Below are 23793 nucleotides of genomic sequence, written 5' to 3' on the forward strand. Positions count from 1 at the left end.
CAGTAGAAGGAACAAACACAGAGAACGTCTCATTGAGACGTTCTCTGTGTCTATTCCTTCTACTGAAAGTTCTTCCGATTTCTTCCACCGCAGTCTCAGGTGTAATACGACATGATTAACTACCACCAGCTCGCCTGCACTCTCACCGTCTTTTCACTTGCTAGTGCCGTTATCTCCCTTTGTGACTTTCCGAGGACGAAGGCATTCTCTGGCCCTTGAATGGTCCGCGTTCTGTTGCTGCGGTCATCTTAGATAGTTTGACGAATCACCTACGTTGATAATGCTTTTAGGAACAAAGCTCCAGAATAAAGTCGAGCATGGGATCGCATTGTGGTGCGATGACTAACTTTGCAGCAAAAAGTGGTTGGTATATACGCCTCGAGAAGAGTCGTTCAGCAGCCTAACGATTAGCGAAACGGTTTGAATGGCATAATGCTTTGCGAATCGCTTGTAACGTGACGGTATGGAAAACAAAACATTTCTGTGGACATATTTCGAATGCAATAGATCCTATGAAAAAGGGTTAACATTATTCATGCGGGGGTGGGCACAGGATCGCTGGCCGCACCCTGCTGGTGGTGCTTTTGACTGGTTGCGGCGGCGCTTTGTGAGCGACGAGGTGCACAGTAGAGCGAGAGACCCGCCGCGGCTGCTGCTTTGTGATGTTGCCGGTGCAAGGACATTGAGGCACCCTAGCCGGTGCGGGCGGTAAGCGATCGCCAGCTAGCCTTGGTGTGGAACATGACATTAAGTGTTCGCATCGGTGCAGTCTGGCACAGGTAGACCACGAAAATGGATCGACAAACATGTTTGAATTGTAATAATATGTACAATGGCAACTCTGGCGGGATTTTGTTTGTTTTGTGCGCTTGTTTTGTTCTAGATCCGGGTATTTTTTTTATCAAATAACAATTGCTATGGAGCAGCCGGCACTGTTATAAGAGTGCCAACATCTCCATTATTTTTATTCATTTATTAACATAGAAAGAGAGAGACTGGTTGAAATTCCAAGAGCACTCTAAAAGGGATGACACGCAAATTGTCAAACCACATGTTTAAACGATGCAGGTTTAAACGCCAAGCATAGTGTTTTGAGACGGAGTTTAATTAAACAATAAGGATTTAAATGAGAGCGGGTTCAACCGAGAGGGGCGTAAATAAGAAAAGGGTAGAGCGCAAAGAGCGTTAGGCGATTAGTTTTGAAATACAAGGCTCAAGTGAGAATGGGTTCAAATTAGAAAGGGCCGAAACACGAAAGGTTAAAATGCAAAGGATATTTTGGGATTGGGTTCAAACGAGGAGGGTTCAAATGAGAGTAGGTTCAAATGAGACGGGTATAAATGAGAAAGAGTTGAAACGCGAAAGGTTAAAATGCGAAAGGCGTTTTGCGAATGGGTTCAAACGAGAAGGGTTCAAATCAGAATGGGCAGTTTCGAGATACATAGTGGCGGTCCATGTGTGGGAGCTGTCTGAAACGAGACCTCGCGACACTGTCAGCGCGAACAGGACTTGGGCGCTTTAGCGCATTTTAGTATAGCTGGCGGGCATATACGCCGCGGTCGCGCTGCTCACCCATCCTACAAAAGGCAGTATGCGGACACCGTCTGAGCCATGTTTGTTCCTGCCGGTCCTGTGTAGACGGGTCATACAAAGACCGTCTGCAGACGTGTTGCAAGCGATACATATTAAGCGCTTTGAAGATTCTTGGGGCTTGTCCTCAGGCGTAATTCTGTCATCGTGTCATGCAGCGAACATTGCGTCTTTGGTATGACCCACGAGCAGCGTGACTCCGGCTTTAGGTTAGTACCCGAACTGGGCACTTTTCGCCACCACTATAGTAGTTTCGATGGCTCTCCTCCGGTATTCAGAGAAAAATAGAGAAAACCGACGAGCGTTTGTTAGAGCTGACAGTGTCGCAGTGGCGTGAGGTTTTTGTTTCTCTTATTAAGTTCGACGAGAAAACGGTCGATCGAGAGCGCGTTATTTTATCAGCCGCTGAAGGGATGAGAGCGGCAGGGGAGGAATTTCAGCTGCCCCGCCTGCAGCGGATGCTTTCTACCTTCGATAACGCTTCGACTTCTAGTGAACCTCGAGCGTGCGGGCGCGACCGAAGCACGCGCTAAATCCAACAGGCGCGTACTGGAGGCCCAGCCTTCGAAAGGGACGCCCCCTCGTTCTCACCTTGTCGGTGACTAGGCTGTCTTTGCTGGCAGCTGGAAAACGTTTATACCAAGACTTCATTGGGAATGTTCCGTGTATCGAGATCTCTCGTATTGGTATAAATTACCCGCCTTAACCCGTCGTGAATTAGAGGAAATCGTATATAGGTTCTACCCACAAAGCTAACAAGGCCGTGACGTAACGTGCTCGGAGCTATACAAGCGTGTTTACGAACAGCTTGAAAACTGACAAACTAATGACCGTGTTTCTGGGCTTTTAAACAAGCGCGAGAACAGCTATTAGCCCCGTGCACGACCGAAAGTGTCGCTGTGGTCGGCCTTCCACGATTGGACGAACGCTGACTATGACGTAGGAAAGGGGATTTATCATCGACGGAAATAAGAGGAATGAAAGAACTTTAATTTTGACGGTGTTGGCAGTGTTGCTTTAAGAGCTCAATGATGTCAAGCTTCCACCGTGCTAATTACGAACACCATCGAACTTGTTGTTTGCAAGGTAATGACGTAACAAGGGGGAACCATAGGAGGGCGCCACCAAAACATATCGCCGCTAATTCTAGTAGCCGGCTAGTATGGGCGCAAGCATGTGAGTGGTCTTGGATATGAAATGAAATAAACTGGGCGGCGGCTGTGGTTTGAGTGCCTGTGTGTCGGTCTAACGCCTATAGTCAATGAAAGAAGGAGAACGACAGTGAGGTGCTTCAGTTGTCCCGCCCCCAGCGTGAGCTTCGAATACCTTCGATAACGCTCGGGCGTCTCGTGAGCCTCCGGCGTGCTCGCGCAGCCGAAGCACGACGAAAGGCAGCGAGCGCGTGGGCCGGGCGTTCGAAAGAGATGCATTCCCGTTCTCGCCTTGTTGGCGACTCTACGGCGAGAAATCGGGGGAGAGGAGGAGGCGAGACCGGGCGGGGACGTCAGAACACCGAGCTCCAGTGGGAACGTTTAGTGGGTAGAGGCAAAGCTAGCTGCCTTCATCTCAAATCACTCTTCGAACACGTTCGAAAAGTTAGTAGAGGTTAAGGCAGCTATGGGGGTGTGATGATGTGACTCAATGTGGAAAAGAAGATGGAAACGAAGAAGGGAAGTTTTGGGGGTGCGTGCAGAGAGCGCGTGAAAGGGACTGGCCGAAGAGAACGTGGAGAGAGCGGAACGACACTATCGGCCAGGGCAATCGGCGGCCTCCTACTGCTGACCAGCAGCCTGTTCCAGCGAGGGCAGCGCATAGAAACCTACGCTGCCCGGCTTCCTACTGCGCGAGCACTGGTTGCGGTGACTTTTGGGACCGCCGACGGAAGCCAACCGCACCCGCTCCTGACTTCCAGCCACAACCGTCGGCCGACAACGACAGCTCCAGACGCAAGACCCGCTGCTGCGCATGATGACTCAAAGACATGGTGACAGTTGCGTTTTCCTTGCTTCCATTTTTTTTCTACTAAGTTTTCCTTTTTTTTTCTTTTAGTATAACCATATGAACTCTTTGATTTCTTTTGTAAATACATGTTTTAAGAAAAACGAAGGACATTGTATCTTGTCAATTATTAACCACAAAGAACCCCGTGACAGGGGGTTTGCGTCTAACCACTAATCGTTCTCACGTCCCCACCCGCTCTCGCCTCCTCCTCTCCCTCGATTTCTCGCCGTAGAGTTTATTATTCTTGAGATGCACACGGCAAGACTTTGGCACTGCATTGCTTACGCAGTGACCGCTACACTATTAAAGTTTTTTCGGTACATCCCACCATGTGTGTGAAATGCACCGTGAAAGTTTGGGGCCACAGGATTCTTAAAAGAACACCGTCAACCCTTACAGTCTCGGAGTACGCGGGTCTCGGTCGACGACAGCTTGATCCCTTTTAGGACGTCGTAGTGAGCGCTTGGCCAATTGCGGGAAACGGACCACAGCGACATTATGGAGTTCTCATAGACCGCGTTTCCTTCTCCGCTAAGCTCTCCGCAACGAAGACGTCGTTACTGCGCCTGCGCGACGATGGCCTTGACTCTGGAGTTCAGGGTATCGTAGCGGGTTGCGGAGAGATTTGCGGGACGGTGAAAACGATACACGAAAACTCCCTACTTTTTTGGTCGCGCACTTCGCCAAAACTCCATCTCACGTCGTGAGTACGACGGTAGGCCCAAGTAAGCGAGCATAGATCTGCAGAAAGCTCTGTTTTCTCTCGCACTCGCACAAGGAAATGCACCGTCTAAAGATACGCGCACTAAGAAAAGAAAGAGAAGGAAAAAGGCAGAAATTGCGTGTTTTCCTCCCTGCTACTAACACGCCCCCCAAGTGGACTCGAAAAAAAGGGAGGAACAAAACGTTTTCCTCCTTCTCCGGGCAGACGGGAGAAAGCTTCCGGCCTCCCGCCCCATCTTCTTTCGGTTTTGTTTTTCGGGCACCCGTTGCGTTAAATAAACGCTGTTGATGATCGAGCGGCAACGGCGGCGAAGGTCAACGGTAATTCAGTCTCGAAATTCAAACACGTAGCACCTCGGCCACATTGAAGTGTTTATTACTAATTGTGTGAAACGAACAAACAAAGCCGTTAGTAGCAGCGAAGTTTCAGAACAATGCCAGCAGCGTTACGTACTCTGGGCTAAGATGACCGCCTGGTTGCGAGCGTCGCACGCGTGGTCTCGGTTGTTTTGTCGTTATGGCAACGTCGCTGCCAAGACTGGCAGATTCCGCTGCCGTGTGAGGTATTTGCCTGTCCGAAAACTATGCGAACTCCTTTCCCTTGAATCACGGCAGCTTTCCGCGTAAAGACTTTCAGCATGCGACCACAATTCACTCGATTTAAAGCCGTCATTTTGCGATGCAGACGAGGGAGGAACTTTGCTCCACCGTTTGCAGGGACGAACGTTGCACCGTTTCTAAAGGAACATGAGGGACAATATGTACAGGGGGAACAGCGCACCCCCTAACAGTCACTCAAGTCCACGCACACAAAAGAAAGATACACTTACGCAGCGCTGACTAACAACTCTGGTATATTTACACTGTTTTCTTCTTTTTTCTTTTTGTGGATTATGGACTAGGGCCAGGGAGAATAATTGGTCTTTTTTTTTTCTTTCAGTGGGAAGCTAAACCGAAAACTAACTAAATTGAGATTAATGTAAGTCTAGGTAGTCTAGTCCTTTTTTGTGATAAGGTTAAAGACAGAGTACTCTATCATTATGTCTTGCGATATCTCTGCCTCAATAATTTCTCTTGTTAGCTGATTGTGGTGCTTGCCTAGCACGACGCAGTTGCTCAGCAGCACTGAGTAGCCAACGTCTCGACAGTGAATGACTAAATGTCCGGAGTCTTTGTTGGTGAATCTGTTCTTATGTTCACGTAGGCGATCGCTGAGACACCTTCCGGTCTGACCAATGTATATTTTTCTACACATCCCCAGCCATTCCTGGACTCGGTCTCCTTGCACCCTCTCTTCGCTATTCTCAGCAAAACGCAGTAAAATGATTTTTTCAGCCAAACTACTGCAGAAATTCCTACGTTTTCCGGGATATCTATAGAGGGCACTAATACACTCTCATTTAATACCCACTTGAACCTCGGGATTGTATACTTTTTATTCCTGGGCCCGATATACTATTGTTGCATTGGGTCCTATGGGCCACTTTGACAAAATTTTAAATTTCTTCTCACTGAAATGAAGAATCGTAATGTTCCCGAGGAATACAACAGCTGCCGACTCATAGCACACATAGAAGTTAAAATTTCGGTATTTTAATTAATACTTTATATTCCTCGAGACTTTCAAATTCGGCCCGGTTTTTGCCCCTGTAAAGTTAGCACTCCGCCGTGCACAAAGAGGTTCGCGGCCAAGCTACCTTTACATGGGCTTATCGAAGAAAAGATTTGTGCGTTGCGTTTGTGACAGCATATTGATTAAGAATGTGGCGTTTATAATATGACAATATATTATTTAGATGCTTACAATCAAAATTTGTGCCCTGGATTTCAAATATAAGCAATTGGTATAAAGGGACGTGACCGCACAAATTATGGCCACTTGACCATCTGACTACCATTGTCCCGCTATTTCCAGGTTCTGACAAGGCAATGGTCGCGTGAAAACCCATGGAAAATGGTCACGTGACCACCGATTAACAATGGTCACGTTCCCTCACGGATCATAGCCATATGACAATGGCTGCGTTTACATGGATGCGACCGCTGCGCATCGAATCGAGATTTGACAATTTTGGTTGGTACCAGATAGGTAGAAGAGGAAGAAGCAGGAAGACAAGCTGCGTGCGATTGGTCCCTGCTCGATTTGATGCGCTACGATCGCATTCATGTAACCGTAGTCAATGTGGCCATCACTCGAAACGGGCAGTGGTGGGAATTGAACCCAGGATCCCTGGGTTCTGCAGCGCGAGCTTTCGCTCCACGTGCTCCAAGCTGGTGTGCGCTAGCCCACTTGGCCACCGATGGGCGCACTCCGATGTCAGCGTGTAGAAAGGCCGTACATTTTGAAGAGTCACTCGCCGGTAATGTCGGCAAGATAAACCGATAATCAGCAGGAAGTTCCAAAGCCCTATCTCCGCAATCAAGCATGGCCGCTTGCTCAGCACCAACAGAGCCCATGATTCAGCGTTCGATTTTGACGACGTTCGATGGAATGGCCACGAAGACACGCTTGCACGGCTTGACAAAAAGCAGGGGTTTATATTTCGCTATCGCGTTCCACTCTTAAAGGCGAAGATTAAGCGTCCCCCTATAATTTTTCTTCTTCGTGGAAGGCATGGCACACCACCACGAGAACGCCAAGTAAACACCGATGCGACCGCAAGCCCCACCGGTTTAGGAGCCACGAATAAGGTGTTTTAGAAGGATCATAGAAGGGAAAATATGTTCTTGTACACCTTGCCATGGAGCAACTTGACCGCGTACGGCGCCCCTATGTACAGCGCCAAATTTACTCCTAGTGGCATCAACCCGCAGAGGGATCACACTGCCCAACCGGAAGGGACCGCGCTTTTCACTCCTCCCCTTTGTTTCTTCTTTTTGTTTAATATATCGGTGTGTGTATGTTTATACAACCTTAACTTACCCCCAAGTTCGTAGATGTGGCTGCCCCCGAAGCCGAACATCGACTTGCTCAAGTAGCGCGCTTCTGGATCCACCTTAACTTGAGACGACATTGAACCGAGCTTCAAGCGAACGTGAAGGGCCAAAATTCGAAGACTGGGTTTGAACTACGTTGAACGCGACTTCGTAGTCAGTTCAACTTGGCGGCTTGACGATGTGATTTCGCACATGGGATCGCCGCGTTCGACATGTGTCCCCTTCACTTGCGGCGTTGCCTTCGGTGATGGGTATTTTTCGCCAAGAGAAGCGGTCATCTTTATGTGATCGAATGCATCCCACCGGGATGTGTAGTAAGGAACGACAACGGCGCGGTAGCTGTTCGGCCGCAGCTTGACCGAGTGATCCGAACGACGACAACAGGCGGCTCCCGCCGATACTAAAGCTGTTGCTCGTCACGCTGCCATTTTTCGCTGGGCAAAATATTTTTATCTGTCGACCTTTCACAACTGACGGCTGCCGTGCAATCGGGAGAGTGACGCGTCTCACCGCAAGACATCCGTCGCTCCGACGGCTCGTACCCGTTGACTTTCCTGGCGCTCCCGAAATCATCCGTCTCCCTGAAGTAACCGGGTTCACGCTCGTGTGAATCAAGAACCGGGGGGCGATTATGCAGACAGTTATCAGAACGTCCAAAGCAGTTTACTGCATAAACTATCAGGTGGGTTTCCCCGTTTACCCTAGCTGTTCCAGAGCTTCTGACGTGAAAACCTTGAGCAAGCATCTCTGCTCTGCAAGTACGTTTACTGATGCAAGCTCTTGACCCCGTATATGTAAAGTAGGCTTCCTGTATGGATACTTACAGTTTTTCCCAGTTTTGTCTTGTCTGTGCTGAATTACTCGTTTTTGTTGAAAGTATATGATGTGTACTTGTCCCTTGTGTATGCAAAATAAATATGGAAAATCAGTAATGCTTCCTACAGATTGGTGCTGCCAGGCGCTTCAACCTCTCAAGTCATCTTAACATTGTCAAATTACTGTTTAGAACAGAATTGGTCATAGAGCTGTTGAACACCCTCCCTGATCTATGAGACACCTTCTACATCTTACAGTTCACACACATTTAGACAATCTTTGACGTGTTGCTTCATTACTGTATTTTTTCGCTAGCTGTTTACCACTAAGCATCACATTTATCGAATGACATCTCCCTGATAAGTTTGTCGAATGGATTTGCGGAAGGAGACAAAATGAGCATGTCTTTTTCTTGATTGTTCACTTGCACTAAACTAAATTTCACACCCATGCTACAACGTTAACTCAGAGCAGAAACCATTATCTGCATGCAACTCCTGGGTTCCTCAGCTCGAGATTTCGCTCTACGTGCTCCGAGCTGATGTGCCCTAGACCACTCGACCACCGATTCCCCACCTCCCTATCTAGTACTCCCCACTATTCTCCCTACAGTCCCTCTCGGCTTCACTGCACACCCTACAGTTGGTAAACTTCATAAACAATGTTTTAGGGCCCCTGTAATGTAAAATAGACGTGCCTCTGTTTCTTCAGTAGAATATTAGAGACATTCAAGGTTTTATATAGCCCTAGCTAGTTTTGCAGCCTTAGCTAGGCAAATAACGACACAGTCAGTTGAAAGCCTGTGACTCGGTCGGTTTATATGGTCACGAGAGCGCTCCCAGTCTCGAAACCAAAAGCACGCGGTAGCTCGTAGCGCTCGCAGGCTTGCCCGCCAGCTGTGTCCCGGCATATACATCACACTCCGTCCTCCTTAGACGTAGTCACCGTATCTGACTGGTGCTCGACGCGCCCGGGAGCTCAGCCGCGTCGCAGGTGACGCGGAGGATCCCACTGACGGCGAAGGGCACACAGGGTGAACGTCATCGTCTGTTTAGTGCTGTCTAGTTTGTGCTTGGTCTGGACCGATCACGCCCGAATGCATGCCATGGCGATCTTCTTGGGACCTGTCCCAAACTTGTTGTGGCGGTTGAATCTTCCAACAGCTCGTATTCGAAGCGCGATGTCGATTATGATTCAAATTCTGCCTGATTTGACCCCGCTCGGTGTCGACAATCCAAGATGGCGGTCCCGCGCGGCGTGCTCTGATGCCCGGCACCCACTTCCACTCGTTTGGGAACTGTCGAATCCAAACTGTTGTCCATGAATGAAGTAGTGGATATATACATTTTATTCTGGGAACTGCTTGAAAAGTGATGACTTCAGTCGATTTAGGGCCGAAGGCAATTCCCACCCGTACATCATCTACGAAGGGGTCTTGCCGGTCGACACGTGCACTGAAGTGTGTTGTTTGAGTAGAAAACGTGACAATACGCCTGGCAGGTCTTCCTTTCCTTTTTTAGTTAGAGCTTGCTTGAGCTCCCGCACCATCCGCTTAGCCTGCACATTGGTGGCCGGGTGGTAGGGGGCGCTGGTGATTGCCGTGATATAAAGCCCCTTCATGTTTTAAAAGTAGCGCAAGGTGCGTCGATGCACGAGGCTCGTGCAACGTGCAGCCCTTGGAAAGATCATGCCGGCACAGCGCAGCACTGAGCTAGATTTCACACGCCATGTTCATCCCAAAAGTGGCGCGCGGCACGTGTCTGGAGCATTTCCACAACAATGAGTGGCGCCACTTCTCCCAGGATAGAGAGGCTTTACCACGATATTATTCAAGCGATAGAACGTCGTAATTTCTTCTCAAATGAAAGCGGCTCTGTTGTCGGAACAAACTCTTTTCGGCACTCCAAAAGTGGCGAACAATATCCGTAGCTTCTTGATTACTGCGCTTGCCCTAGTAAAAAAGCCTTTTTTGCTGAGAAATTTGTAGTGTCCAGTAAACACATATGAATCATACAAGATATATAAGAACATATAAGAGCAATATAAGAACTATACAAGATATATAACAACCATAAAAGAAACTTATAAGAAACTTCGCACAAGTTTTTTATGTGGTTCTTATACGTACATATATATGTTATATAGTTCTTATATGGTTCTTATATATCTTGTATAATTCATATGTATTTATTGGACACCCTTTTTATATTAAAACTTATTATTTCATATCCGTTTCATATGTCACATATCAGTTTAAGCTAGGCTAAGTGGCACTAGGTACCGCCCAATTCATGTGCTACAAAAATATTTTTATTTGCTCACGCTACTCTGACGCCACCATGTAGATACATTACGCATGCCACTGTACTCTATTTCACCTTATGATGTACCGCAGGAAAGACTACAAGCGCGAGCTCCTTGCTTTGGGGCGGATCTCGGCGGTACAAGCCCTCGTGCATTAAGGGCAGCTGCCTACGCCATGAGCTCGCGCTTCTAGCCTTCGCTGAGGTACAACATACGGTGAAACATATACATTGAGCAATACACATACACGCGAAGCGGTCGCGCGCTTCGAATGTGATGCGGTCGCGCGCTTCGATTTCTCTGTTTATCTTGCTCAAGGTTGATACGCTACGTTTCGTAAGAATCGGGAGCAAAAACAGCATGTCCCAGAATGTTGGCCCCGAGAGAGGAGAAAGGAGTACACCACCCACTCTGTACAAGGGACAAAGGTGTTATGGTGCTTCTTTTTGCAGCCGACAGTTGTAATCGGTGGAGTATTCATTTTTTTTTTTCACAAACTTTGTTAGTAGTTCAGAAGATGACTTCCAAGTTTACTCGGTTAGCTTTTTTCTTTAGTGTGTGAGGAAAAAAGGAGACAGAACAAAGAAACCCATCATTGTGCCATATATTCATAATTTTTCTCACGGTCTGAAGAAAATAGCTAATTGAGTTAACTTGGAAGTCATCTTCTCAGCTCCTAACAGACTTTGCAGCTTGTGCAAAAACGTAAATGTCGCCTGCAAAAAGAAGCATAAGAACACTTTTCTCCAATGTACAGAAAAGGTGGTGTACTCCTTTCAACTCTCATGTAGAAAACTATACATTGGTCAGACCGGAAGGTGTCTCAACGATCGGCTTCGTGAACATAAAAACACATTCACCAGCAAAGACTGCGGACATTTAGGTATTCACTGTCGAGACCGTACCTGCTCAGTGCTGGTGAGCAACTGCGCCGTTCTTGGCAAGCACCACAACCAACAAGAGAAAACATTGAGGCAAAGAATAGCGCAAAACATAACGATAGATGTGTTGGTACTCCGTCTTTAACCTTATCACAAAAAGGACTAGACTCCCTAGACTTACATTAATTTCAATTTAGTTAGTTTTCGATTTAGCTTGCTATTGAAAGAAGAAAAGACAGGCCCCATACTCTGTCTCATCTTATGATGTACCGCAGGAAAGACCACAAGCGCGAGCTCCTTGCTATGGGGCACATCTCGGCGGCACAAGCTCTCGTGCATTAAAGGCAGCTGCCAACGCTATGAGCTCGCGCTTCTAGCCTTCGCTGCAGTACAACATAAGGTGAAACGGAATATAGTCCATAATACAAAAGAAAAGCAGAAAGCAGTGTAAATATACCAGAGAGTTGTTAGTCAGCGCAGCGCAAGTGTCTCTTTCTTTTGTGTGTGTGGATTTGAGTGACTGGTTTGCGTGCGCGCTGTTCCCTCTGTACATCTTGACCAACCAGCTAGACCGAACCTCTGTGCTAACAAATGAGGGACAAGAACGTTCCTCCCTTTATGGAGGAATATATAAACCCTTTTTTCTAGCAGTGTGCGCTCAGCAAAATTCCTCCCGTAGCTCTTGGAGACGAAGTATAACTAATGAGTTCTGATCTTAATGCTACTTATTTAAGCGGATCCACATGGTGCGACTTTCCTTGCGATTTCACCATAGCCACAAGAGCGACTTCGCAACTACGAAATCGTAAATGAAATTGCGTCACGCGAACCAGGGTTTAAAAGAAAGGATTTTACGTGCCTAATTTCAGACTTTTGATACAACAGAAGCTTATTTAAATCTGCTAAAATTAAATTTTCAACTTTTTAAAGCTATTAGAATGAACGAAACCGATTAATCGAATAATTAACCGATTAAATGGTGGTGATTAATCGGGTTAAAATTTTTAACCGACGCCAAGCCGAAGGGTAATGTCAAAGAAGAAACAGCCCACCGCAAGCTCACCTTGAGGACGAAACCGTGACCAATGGGTAAGGTAACTGCGGCGGCGACGACGACGAGGGCGACCAAGGCACTGCCGGCACAGCGACGAGTCTGCAGCGTCATCTTTCACGTGCTTTGTTGTTGTTCTCTTCGGAAGTAGCACTTTTTCCCCGACCGTCCGGCGCTATTGTTGACACCCCTTATATATAAAAAAAAGTTCCGGATGAGCGCACGAGTCACAGCGAGCGTAGCGCACCGATCGCGAGTTGCGCTTTCGAGGGGCGCTCCATGCGGCGCGCTTTTTATAGGGACTGCTCTCTCTCTCTCTCTGTCTCTTCCTCTCTCTCGCTGCGATAGAGGGGGGCAGACGCGCGCTATTCGTTATTGGTCGGCAAAGAGCGCCCCGTGATTTCTTTCCGACTCTGTTTTCTTCTCTCTGTTGTGGGGGCTCCAGCGATGCGCGTCGGGGAATGAACAGAAGAGAGATTTTGCTAACTATTGGACGCCGTCCGCATCGTCACGCCCGCTGCGGGAACGTCGCCTGGATAACGAGACTTTGGGATAGGCGCTGTGGCTATGCCTTCCGTTTCCCCTTACCATAGAGCGCAGGGGACGCTATGGGCCAAATCCAAGTCAATCCAGTGGCGTGCGAGTGTCACGGGATCTGCGGGGAGGGACCCCCAGCGACGCGCGGGGCATGTAGTCACGTGACAGGTTCGAAGAAGCTTGATTGGTTCGTAACGTCAGCTGCGGTCTATCCTAAGGTGAATCCGAGTATAATAATAGAGCGCCGTTCTCTGCCGCCTTCCCGACCTCTATCTAATCTCATTTCTTTCTACTGATCTTTTACTCCCACCCAACCAAAGATAGTTAGCACGACTCCCATCTGAGTGAGTCTACAGGGCTATCTCTTCCTTTCCAAACTCCGTCTCTCTCTCTTTCTCTCTAGGTTGTGTATGGGCCCTCCGTCCAAGTGAGAAATGAGATGGCGGGCCCTAGGGGGGTCTGCCGCCGAGGTGGCAGGATGTTGTTCTAATGACTGGGGTCGTTGGTTCAGTTTTATGGTGTTTGATGCGACCGGATAAAGGCAGCGAAAATAGGACGCAAGAAAAAACAAAACAGAAAACAATTGTCGTGTACAATTTGTAAAAAAAAGAACAAAAAAAGAAAAAGAAAAAAAAGATTTTATGCGCGTTGCGTTTTGTTGTGCTGCGTTGCCCGCAGTGTACCCAAGCTTGGTGGTGAACTACGCTTTTAGGGCACCATGCCTCAATTTGTTAGTATTCATTCATCCAGCACCGGCTTATATTTTTGCACCGATTCACGATTTTAAGAGATGCTTCTTCTGTTCCGGTAACAATCGAGATACGTTATTAACGCAGCTCTTGAACACCATAGACTATTTCTCCGTCCCGCAGTAATAATATATCTGGTTTTTAATACATAGCTTCGGATTTTCGCAGACTACGATCCCGTCGCCCCCTTGCCCAGCCCTGTCATTCGGATATTAGTGTACCGTCGTTGCCATTAAGTTCGAAATCAAACAGCAATGGAAGAAAGCCTAACGACAAGGGTAATTCCCTCCCATAAAAAGGAGAATAAGGATTGCCTGATACATTATGTGGAATATTCTGGGTGGATTCAAGCGATCCCCAAAACCGTTCTATGTTCGCGCCTTGGGTGCTGTAGATGCGAACGTGCGCTTGCACGCCCAAAAATATACAAAAAAAAAAAAAAAAACGCTTAAATGCCGATTCAAATCCGCCGAGGACATTCCTCGTTAGGCATTCCCCCGCCTGAAACTCCATACATCGCGACCCTGGAACAATATAGGGTGCCTCAATGACCTTCTGTTTAGAGTGATGCCACCCTTTGTAGTACCCGATGCCGACAGCGCGCGCTCACGGGGGGAAAATACAAAGAAATCGACGAAAACAAAATGTCGCCATAGCACAGTCAGCACCACAGACGCGTGCAGGGACACGCTCTTTCACGCGCTTCTGAACAAAAAATAAATGTAAAAGTGGGAACAAAATGGCCAGATGTCCCCACCCTAAGCAAGCGCACATGAAGGCACCCTATAGAGCAATGTATTGTGTACGTACCACACACAATCCGATTCGATTTTATTTGTGAAACGCGATGTCTTTGCGATGAGAAGCTCGCTATTAGCGCCGAGGTGTTTCGGTGGCGCTCTCTTATGGTTTCTATCCGTGGCGTCACGACTGGAATTTGCCTCGCCGTGGCGTCACCAGTTGTTATCCTGGCTACTTACCATAAGGTGCGACGACGAGTTCGGTGGTGTGTTTAAAAAGCACAGTGGAAGCTAGGAGCCACCGAAATCCGAAACTAACATTGTCAAAGTTGACAACCTGACAATGCTCATATGCCCATGGTTTGGGCAATCGTGGAAAGCTGACCGCAGCGACGCTTTTGGTCGCGTACATGCCTAATAGAGGCGCTTGTCCTTTCATCACTATGGGCAGTGCACATGCTACCCACACGGTTACGTTTTAATTTTCATAGCGCAGAAAAGCTTGGCATTGCACGTGCTTGCACCAGCAGAGGAAGTTGAAGTATCCTCACTCTGGGTTGTAAAAAAATTCCGGTAGGCGGCGAAACTTCTCGCCGCGAATATACTAGCGCATGTGAGTCAACAGGGATGGCTGTCGCTTTGCCACACTCGACGTAATATCGAGCATATATACCCTTTCAATGAAGACATGTTTTATAATAAGTTTATTTTTGGACACAGTGTCGCCGATATATACTCCATGCAGACGGCCAGCTTAACGGTACCTTGAACACAGGTCATTTTGCAAACGGCGAATCAACCCGCGCTCATGGGTCGTGACTCGCGAGAACATGCCACGTGGGGAGAATCGCAAACTGATTCGCCGCATTTAGAAAGGTCCCATAGCTAAAGAGACCTTAAGTAGGAAACGGAGTATAGTCTCACTATACTCCGCTTCACCTTTCGTTGTACTGCAGCGAAGGCTAGAAGCGCGAGCTCATAGCGTTGGCAGCTGCAGCCCCTTAATCCGCGAGAGCTCGTGTCACCCGAGATGTGCCCTAGAACAAGGAATTCGCGCTCTTAGTTTTTCCTGCGGTACATCATAAGGTGAAACATTAGTGAAATAGAGTATAAAGCGACAAACAGAAACAACCGGCACCCACTGACCTCAAGCATGCGCACTATGCACGCGAATGACGTATATTCGGCAGACTTGCGATCAGTCGTGCACTCATGCTTCAGGAGCACCGAGCGACTGCAAGCCTGCCAAAGGCACCTTCGCGTGCATACTGCACGTCTTGAGGTTGGACAGTTTTGGTTGTTTTTTTTTTTGTCACCCTAATGAGATTCGGGTTCTGAAGGCTGGATGGACTCCATGGGGCGAATATGCTCCGAAAAATCGTCGAAGTTTGCCCGACGGCTTTTGCTCTGCGCGTGGCATCAGCACAGTGGCTGCTACGTAGCGCGTCAAGCGAGCGTCCCGTCGGGCGAAGCTCGTGAGTCGTCGCATCCTGCGTTTTGCACATCACCAAAGCATACAAATGGGCGCAGGTGTTCAATCCCAGATGAAGGAAGTACTTGTGACAAAGGCCCTATTTCTTACTGTTGCTGTTTGCTTGATAAGTCTGGTTCAGACATCTGCAACGAGCGTGCTAGCTACGACTGCATTCGCTGTGATCAGAGCGACTGCAAGGACAGCTCTGCGCCGCACGTACACACTGCTGCAACAGGTGGAGCAACTCTGGCAGTCACGGCGGTCGTCATCGTGACGGCCGCCTCTCCTCCGCCATAAGCTGTCTCCGCGGTGCCACTCACTGGCGTAAGAGCAATCGAACAGGCAGTTGTTTTATAGAATGAACGTTTATTTTATTTTATATTACCAGGATACGGCTCGCAGATTTGAATAAATGAAAAAAAGGAAAGAAAAATAAGCAGTACGCCCCCTTGGACGATCACGACATTAAACACGACTTTACTATTGTACAAATTTCACCACACGCTTTTTTTACAATTACAGAAGACTATGGAACTTTAGCAGTGATACAGCAACATAGAGATATAATTTCTGGACGACATGGACGTTGCGGAAGTTCAGGAAGGCTACCATCAATAACGTTGGTTGGACGATGAGAGAGCCTGAAAATACGCATCGTTCAAACACATCTTTCAAAACAGTACGCACTAGTGATACCTTCAACTTGAGCACACGCATGAAGTACACAAAATAAGAAATCCGTGCGATGTTCGAAGACAGAAATACAAAGAGAGAAAACCAGTGTAGTCGAGCTACACAATCTCAATGGCACGAGCATTTCTGCTCTCTTTTCTGTGATATGCTGGTTTACCATTGCGAAACACGACGAGAATTCACAGTCGAGGATAGCGCTTTACGCGAAGAACGATGAGCTTCCACCAGACCGACCGTTCCGACGATCACCCCCGACGCCATATTTCTTAGCAGATAGCATAAGCCACGACCGGCATGCAACGCGCGCGGCCGAGCTCTCGTGGACCCACAATTGATCTGTCGTTGCGGTCGCTCCACTCGTCCCCAAAGTATCAAAAAGGTTCAGCTTTACTGAACTATTTGCGTCGTGAAAAATACGCCAGTTTGACTCTTCGTTGCCATGGTAACTCTTCGCTCCTACCGGTCGCCTTCGTGCCTACTCGTTCTGGTCGCTCTGAACGCAAGTGTCTTTCAACCTAGAAGATTCGGAAATCTTCTTCGGCACACCATACAGCGACCACTTTAAGCTCGATTCGCACGCTGCGATTATACTTGGGATTTCGCAGATGCGACGCGGCTCGTGCGGCAGGAAAAGCGTGGAGGAAGCTGCGCTTCTCAACGGCGCAGCTGCGAAATCACGAACTCATCATGTGAATCGGGCTTTTCCCGATAAAGAATCATTTGGCGGCTTTACTTGACGCTGAATTCAGGGTTCCTGTCCAAGGGAAAATTTAGAGAAAGAGAACAGCTTTAATATTATGAAGTTAAGAATTACAGTTAGTAATTAACTTCGTAATTCGTCAATTTTGAGGTATAATTTTAATTAAAAATAGTGAGCATCGTCGAAAACTATTTAATCCACCCACGTTATAAAAGTAGGGCGGATCATCAATACGTTTTTCCTCCTAGGCTGTAGTTTCTTGATTCAACGATGGAATGGAGACGGGTTACATTCAAGTGAAAGTTTGGAATTGCCTCTTCCTCAGGAGCACGTATATCATTCCAATGTAGTTCCCACCGGCGGCGTTTCACTTCCGCTACCGGTGCACTTCTCTCCGCATGCCGTCGTAGATGATTGAGGACGGCTGTTGACGACATAAACGGCGCACCGCATCGCTAACGTCCTCGTCGAGAGCAAACCGTGTACCCTTCAGATGTTCCTTTATTTTGGAAAACAGCCATAATTCTGATAGCGCGAGGTCCGGGCTGTAAGGTGAAGGAGGCAAAACATCTTGGAACTGCACCTGTTTACTTCCAAGATAGTTAATGCGTTCTTTTCGAATCGCCGTAAATGGTAACGGGTAACAGTATTGAGTTATACTTTATTTCAGGAACGTGTACATGCCTGGTTCCGACCAAGCAAGCTGTTTACATTTTACGCTTTTGTTGTCGGAGCTTTTGTTGAGCTAAATGGAGCGTGACCGCGCGCAGCGTAGAACGAGACGACGATAGAAATGCACAAGCCCCAGAAAATTTCGGATCTGGATGGTAGAGAAAGGGCTGCGGAAACACGATTGCTTCAGTGATTCGATTTACGCGTGGTAACTCGGCGACATCACTGGCTCGATGTGAATAAAGGGATTATTGACCATAAGGTGAAACTGAAGCGCCGTTCGCACTCTTGCGACCGAGTAAGACCGAGAGAGACCAGACCGGTTTTTAAGCCTTTGGCGACTTGTTAGGACCGGATGCGCTACAGCGGAGCTGGTCCTAAGAGATCGCTAGAGGCTAAAAACCGGTCTGGCCTTTCTCGGTCTTACTCGGTCGCAAGAGTTTGAACGGGCCTTGACAAAGCGACAGCGGTGTTTCCCGCTATAGTCCCTTTGCGATAGGTTGGTTTGTTGTTGGCTTTTGTAAAAGGTACGTCAACCTATTGTAGCAAAAATAATTTTAACCAATGTTACCGAACATTGAACGGTCCTGAGGTGTGCTTTCGTTACATCGGGCGCCCCGAGGTTTCGTGACACAAGAAGCAAGAGCTTTTTCCTTACCGCGCTCATCTCCGTTACACATAAACCGATCCCGGAAAGCACAATTTCAATGTTTAGAATAAAGTATATATATGGTCATTGCAGCCGCATATTTAGTTCCTTACGTGTTCTCTAGTGTACTAAACAGAGATTGTAAATGAAGGAGGACTCGCCTGAAACTTTGACAGCTTCGGTCTGAATGAGTGGCTGTATCAAGTTGGGGAAAAAAACAAAAACAAATTGATTTGAATGCGGAACCGTGCTCCCGCGGTTCTCTCTAGGCACAGGGAGGGATACTGCGAAAACCGCCTACTTGACGCTGCTATTCATAGATGGCGCAACCTAACACCCAAACGTCACTTTTGAAACGAGTATACGAAGGCAGATCCATTAGATCCGAACGTGTGTGGCACGATCTATGAGTAGCTACGTCAACCAAAAGTTTTTTAGCTTTTTTTTTCTGCTGTTTTCTTTTCTGTTTATATAGAAAACAAAAACGTTTTTTTTAGGCTTAACATTTCTTTTCTGACACCTATACTCACAAAAGTTTATCAAGATAAAATACACCATCAGAAGACACCTTCACTTTAAAAAAAGAAGCCCGTGCGTCTACTTTCCCGCACAGCACTCGGAAAGCCAATCGCTGCAATCTACGGAGGCAGCTCAGCGAATGACGATGCCGAAACATATGTTTAGACAAAAAAAAAAAAAAAGACACAGTTCGAGTTATGACATTAAGCAATGCAAAAAAGTCACGCTTTTATTGCTTAATGTCACAACTCGGACTGCATTCTTTGGTCCAAACATGTTTCGGCATCGTCATTCGCTCAGCTGCCTCCGTAAGTTGCGGCGATTGGATCTCCGACTCTTGTGCGGGAAAGTAGACGCACGTTTTTTTTAGAGTGTTTGTAAAAAGTTCCAAAGCACTCCGTTTATTGGTTTATTTATAGGATTTTTTTATGCCCGAATAATCAAGAACATCCAACAGTGGAACAAGCTGTCGAACAAAACAAGCAAGCAAATGTGTTCTGCGAAATTTTTTTTTTTTACTTTTGCAGTAACGTTTTTGGAAAAGGCGTTACTGCATCTTCTGAATAAAGAATAGTGGAAAATGAAAACAGATCGTGACGGGTTTTCACAATGATATATGCTAAAAAAGATACAGCGTGACAAGTTATTAAGAAAAACGTTCACCGTAGTATTTTGCTTTGTTTTTTCTTCGTATACATCAATAGTACTTTATCCTGCTCTCCCTGTATGTACCTAGGTTTTTCAATGCCTTTCTTTCGGAGACCAAAAGGTCGGTTTAAGCGAAGTGAGAATTATGTATTCCGAAAGTCAAAAATTGGGGAGGGCAATGATTTCTTTCCTTTCTTTCTTTCAAGGCGGGAAATTAAATATATATCTAGTCAACAGTAATTATCTGCCTGAAAATATATGTAATTACTACCTTCTTATTGAGATAAAAATACTTAATAAATCGTCACGAGACGAAAATCTCTTTTTACCAATGTTAAAATAAATTATTATTATACTTACGAAAGTAGCGAGATACTGATTGCGGAAGTCAGTAATTTGCTGAGTTACTATTGCGTATGTGTTACTCATACTTTGCTTAAACTATCATTTTCACGACGATACTCAGCAACTTCACTACTTTCTCTAGTTAACTGCATATGCGGGGGAGGGGGGGGGGGGAGGGTTGCTCTTGCTGTATTAGGATTTCTTACTTGCCAACGTAACGTAAGCGTGCACCATCACTGAGTTCTGAGGTTTTTTACCTTTATAATCATGTCCACCGTGTCAAACGATGGTGACGTTAGCTAGAGTTTCAATTTGTTTGTGCAGAGTTCTACCAGGACTTGGCTCTAAACTCTTCGGCCTTCTTCTGTCCCAACAGAGCCCTCGATACTTGAGTGCTGCCATAAACGCCGAGTGAATCTGCGTCTGCTCCTTGCGCAGAAAGTACAGTGACGTCAAGGCACAGAGCTCTGTTCGAAAGTTATAGTGGGTAAACACAGGCGGAAGTTCATCTGCTCTTAACTCGCGGAGTGCTGTGGGTCTAGTATGCCGAGCCGCCTGGTTACGGCTTCGTCCGCAAGTCGTTGAAATGCGCTCGTTGTTTTGTCGACCGACAACTACCAGACGAGTTACAGCCAACGAAAAACTCGCGGCCGAGACGTTTTTTTAGTTACACGAAGGGAATGAAATCTTAGGGTACGGCTTTGTCGCGCACTTGATTACACCTCCTCAGCCTTTTCGCGCCTCTTCCTCTCATGCGCAGAGGCTCCTCGCTGTTCCGCGCATCCTCCCCGATGTGCGAAGGAACGCGTTATAGTGGAGTTGGGGGCTCGCCGTATAGGATAGAGTCACTGTATGGTATTGGCAACGTCAGTCTCGTTTTTCACCTGACATACGTGAAGGCAACGAAGCCCATGGATTGTCTTGGTGCATATATATATATACCCATGATGTTGTTCAGCCTGCTCAACTTTAGCACACATACGTAACCTACTCGGGCGAATGAACACTGAAGCGAGCAAAAACAAAGATGCTACGGCGCGAATTTGCGCCAGCGAAGCTGAGCAATGCTATTTGCACTGCAAACACAGGGCGTGTCTCATTGTGGTCATATGCTCTTTGCTGCGTGATTTGTTCTTTGACATTCTTATCGTCTAATGCTGCAATCTCACCGGATACGGAGCGCTAATAAGATGTCATAGATTCGCACGGAATAGGAATTCAGTTGACCTTGACTGCGTTTGACCACGTTGTGTAGGGTATAATCAGTATAGGACTGCGAGTTACACGCGGCACCAACTGGTGGCGGTGGTGCTTCGCGCTCTGAGCTCACGAAAAAAAAAAAGAAGCAATCAACATGATCGACCAGGTACCGTCCTCGTATTCCCATAATATAGGTGAAAGATGACAGAGACGCAAGAGGTCTATGGGATCGCCTATTTAGCCTCGCTGTCCCACAGTTGCATGCTGCAGCGTCGGATACCTTGGCGCCATATGCAAATAACGTTGGTTGTTTCCAAATCGATGCCAAGCTGAATTAGATAAGAATTTACTTTTAGATATGCGAACTTTTAAGTAAAGGACAAAGTCACAACGAAGCCGTATGAACGTGTAGCCTCGGTACCGTGCGTGCGTGTCGATGCGGCGGCTATAGGAACCACTGTAACCGAACGTCAGCTGGCAGTGAGATCAGCGGCCATCAACATTTGGTTATCAGCAGCATAGCTGAGCACAGCGCTGTCGCAAATGTCAAGGGTCAAATAGCGGCCTGAGCTCCCTGCCGTTTGAACACAGAAAATGTCCATTCCCAAAGCAGTGGCCCCTGGGGCGTGAACGTAGAGTGGGACATCAAGCTGCCTCTTCGCGAAGTCGCTGCTTGTGTTGATCGCTTGCAAGATTTAATATTCAGCTACAAAATAAGTAACGTGAAACCTAAAAAAAAACAAAAAACAATGCTTTCGTACTATTTATTCCGACAAAGGCAGGGGTGGCACTGGGTGTATACTGTGCGTTGCTTCGTGGTAATGTTGAACAAATGAACTTGCATTTTGTGCCTCTACAACGCGAAGATCCTTCTGTATAGCGTCTCGCAAAGAATAAGTATGGCCTGCCAAAGCTGTTGCACTCTAGCAGGAGTGAAACACGAAGTTTGCGTCTCTCGCGGTTCTACATTCCAGCTTTGAACCCGCTACTTCGCCTCTCGCCGTTGTCTTCGAAATACCCTCTTTGGCGCAGTTTTTTTTTTTTTTCCTTTCTAGCTTTTGTTCCGCGTGCTCCGTGGAGCGGTGCGGCTAACACACTCGGCCACCAAACCCTTCCCCTCCCCCCACCCCCCCCCCCCACTCCCCCACACACTTCTCGTATACATACCGATTTCCAAATCGCCGACAGGTTGACTCCCCCACACACTCCTCGTATACATACCGATTTCCAAATCGCCGACAGGTACACAACACAAGAAGAGCTGCAGTCTTACGTCAAGTGACATGGCCATGGTTAAAGTTCCACAGAGGCCGAGCATTATTTCATTGAGACTCTGAAGCTCACGTAACCTGAGAAGTCAAATAAGATCACCCTATGGCTCTAGATCTCGAGAGAACTCGAAATGACAGCGCCAAACGGCGCGTCATTCTTCTTTAGGCTCTCGTGTGACGAATAGACCGATCTCAGAAGCCAGTTTGACTACGCCACCGCTGCCGCAATGCATCGAGGGAACTTTAGTGTTTCTGCACGTGCGACAACCCCGCTGGAGCTCTGCGTGTGTGGAGCACAAAACGGCATGAACCCTAGCATGCACAGCCGTCTCCCTCCTGTGAACTAAAGTTATGGCGGCGTCACGCATGCGCCGAACGCTTAGTGAGATCGGTCTATTGCCTCCCTAGCAATTGATTGATTGCAGAAACGCAAAGCCAATAAAAAAAAAAACGCAGTATCGGGAACGTTGGAGGATTTCCTGTACCAACTTTTTGCCCTCACGTGAATCAGACACGCGAGTCATCTGCGGAATACGGGACGACATCCGTCTTGTCAAGCTACAAAAGGACGTTCGAGATGCAAATCCCGCTATTTCGAGTCTGTACTACTTGGCGAGTTCTTCTGAAGACAATTTTCGGCGTCACAAAGTTGCCAGCTTGCATACACCAGGTACTCTCGAGCCCTAAAGCCACTGCCACACTGTTAATACATCGTAGAACAGACAGTCTGGAGACAGTGTCTGAGGTCTTCCTTGTATGACGTCACTTTGCTCGTAAAAAAAACTGTCTTTAGACATCTTCGAAGCATACATATGTATTTATTTATTTATTAGAACCTTAAAGGCCCTAAAACAGGGCATTATACAAGGGATGAGCAGCTCATATTTGTAGGTCAATAATAAAAGCATATACACTCATAAACATCAAAACAAAAATAATGAACAAAACATTAAAACCAAAGATGAAAAAAAAGTTCAAACACACTTATATTCAAAGGTACTAGTTAATTGTAAATTTTAAAAGTTCGCTTAACATTTTTTTTTAAATACATCTATATTGTTAGCTGTGACAATGTTGTTGGGCAACGCATTCCATTCAATTATTGTGAAAGGTATGGAATAGTTAGCGTAAGAAGTTGTGGGATGCATATCTGGGCTGTATTTTACAGCTGTAATCTAATCTCGGAAAAAATGAAGTGGGAGGAGGAAATAGTTTATTTCTAATTATGGGGGTTATGGTGGTAAATCTTGTAAAGCAGTGTCAAACAAAATATTGTACGCCTTAAAGTGAGTT

The 23793-nt window shown here is 47.0% G+C and overlaps 1 protein-coding gene across 1 annotated transcript in view; it reads right to left on the reverse strand.

Annotated features, from left to right (window-relative positions):
* Nucleotides 1–12570, reverse strand: part of LOC8025190 — a 49273-nt gene extending 36703 nt beyond the window's left edge. Inside the window, exon 1 of the mRNA XM_029974737.4 lies at nucleotides 12316–12570. Coding sequence (XP_029830597.1) covers nucleotides 12316–12417 — 102 coding nt within the window. The 5' untranslated portion in view covers nucleotides 12418–12570. The remainder of the gene's footprint in view (nucleotides 1–12315) is intronic.
* Nucleotides 12571–23793: the final 11223 nt, after the last annotated feature.

The sequence above is a fragment of the Ixodes scapularis genome, unplaced genomic scaffold, assembly GCF_016920785.2.
Source record: "Ixodes scapularis isolate PalLabHiFi unplaced genomic scaffold, ASM1692078v2 PGA_scaffold1__304_contigs__length_218370807, whole genome shotgun sequence".
NCBI lineage: Eukaryota > Metazoa > Arthropoda > Arachnida > Ixodida > Ixodidae > Ixodes > Ixodes scapularis.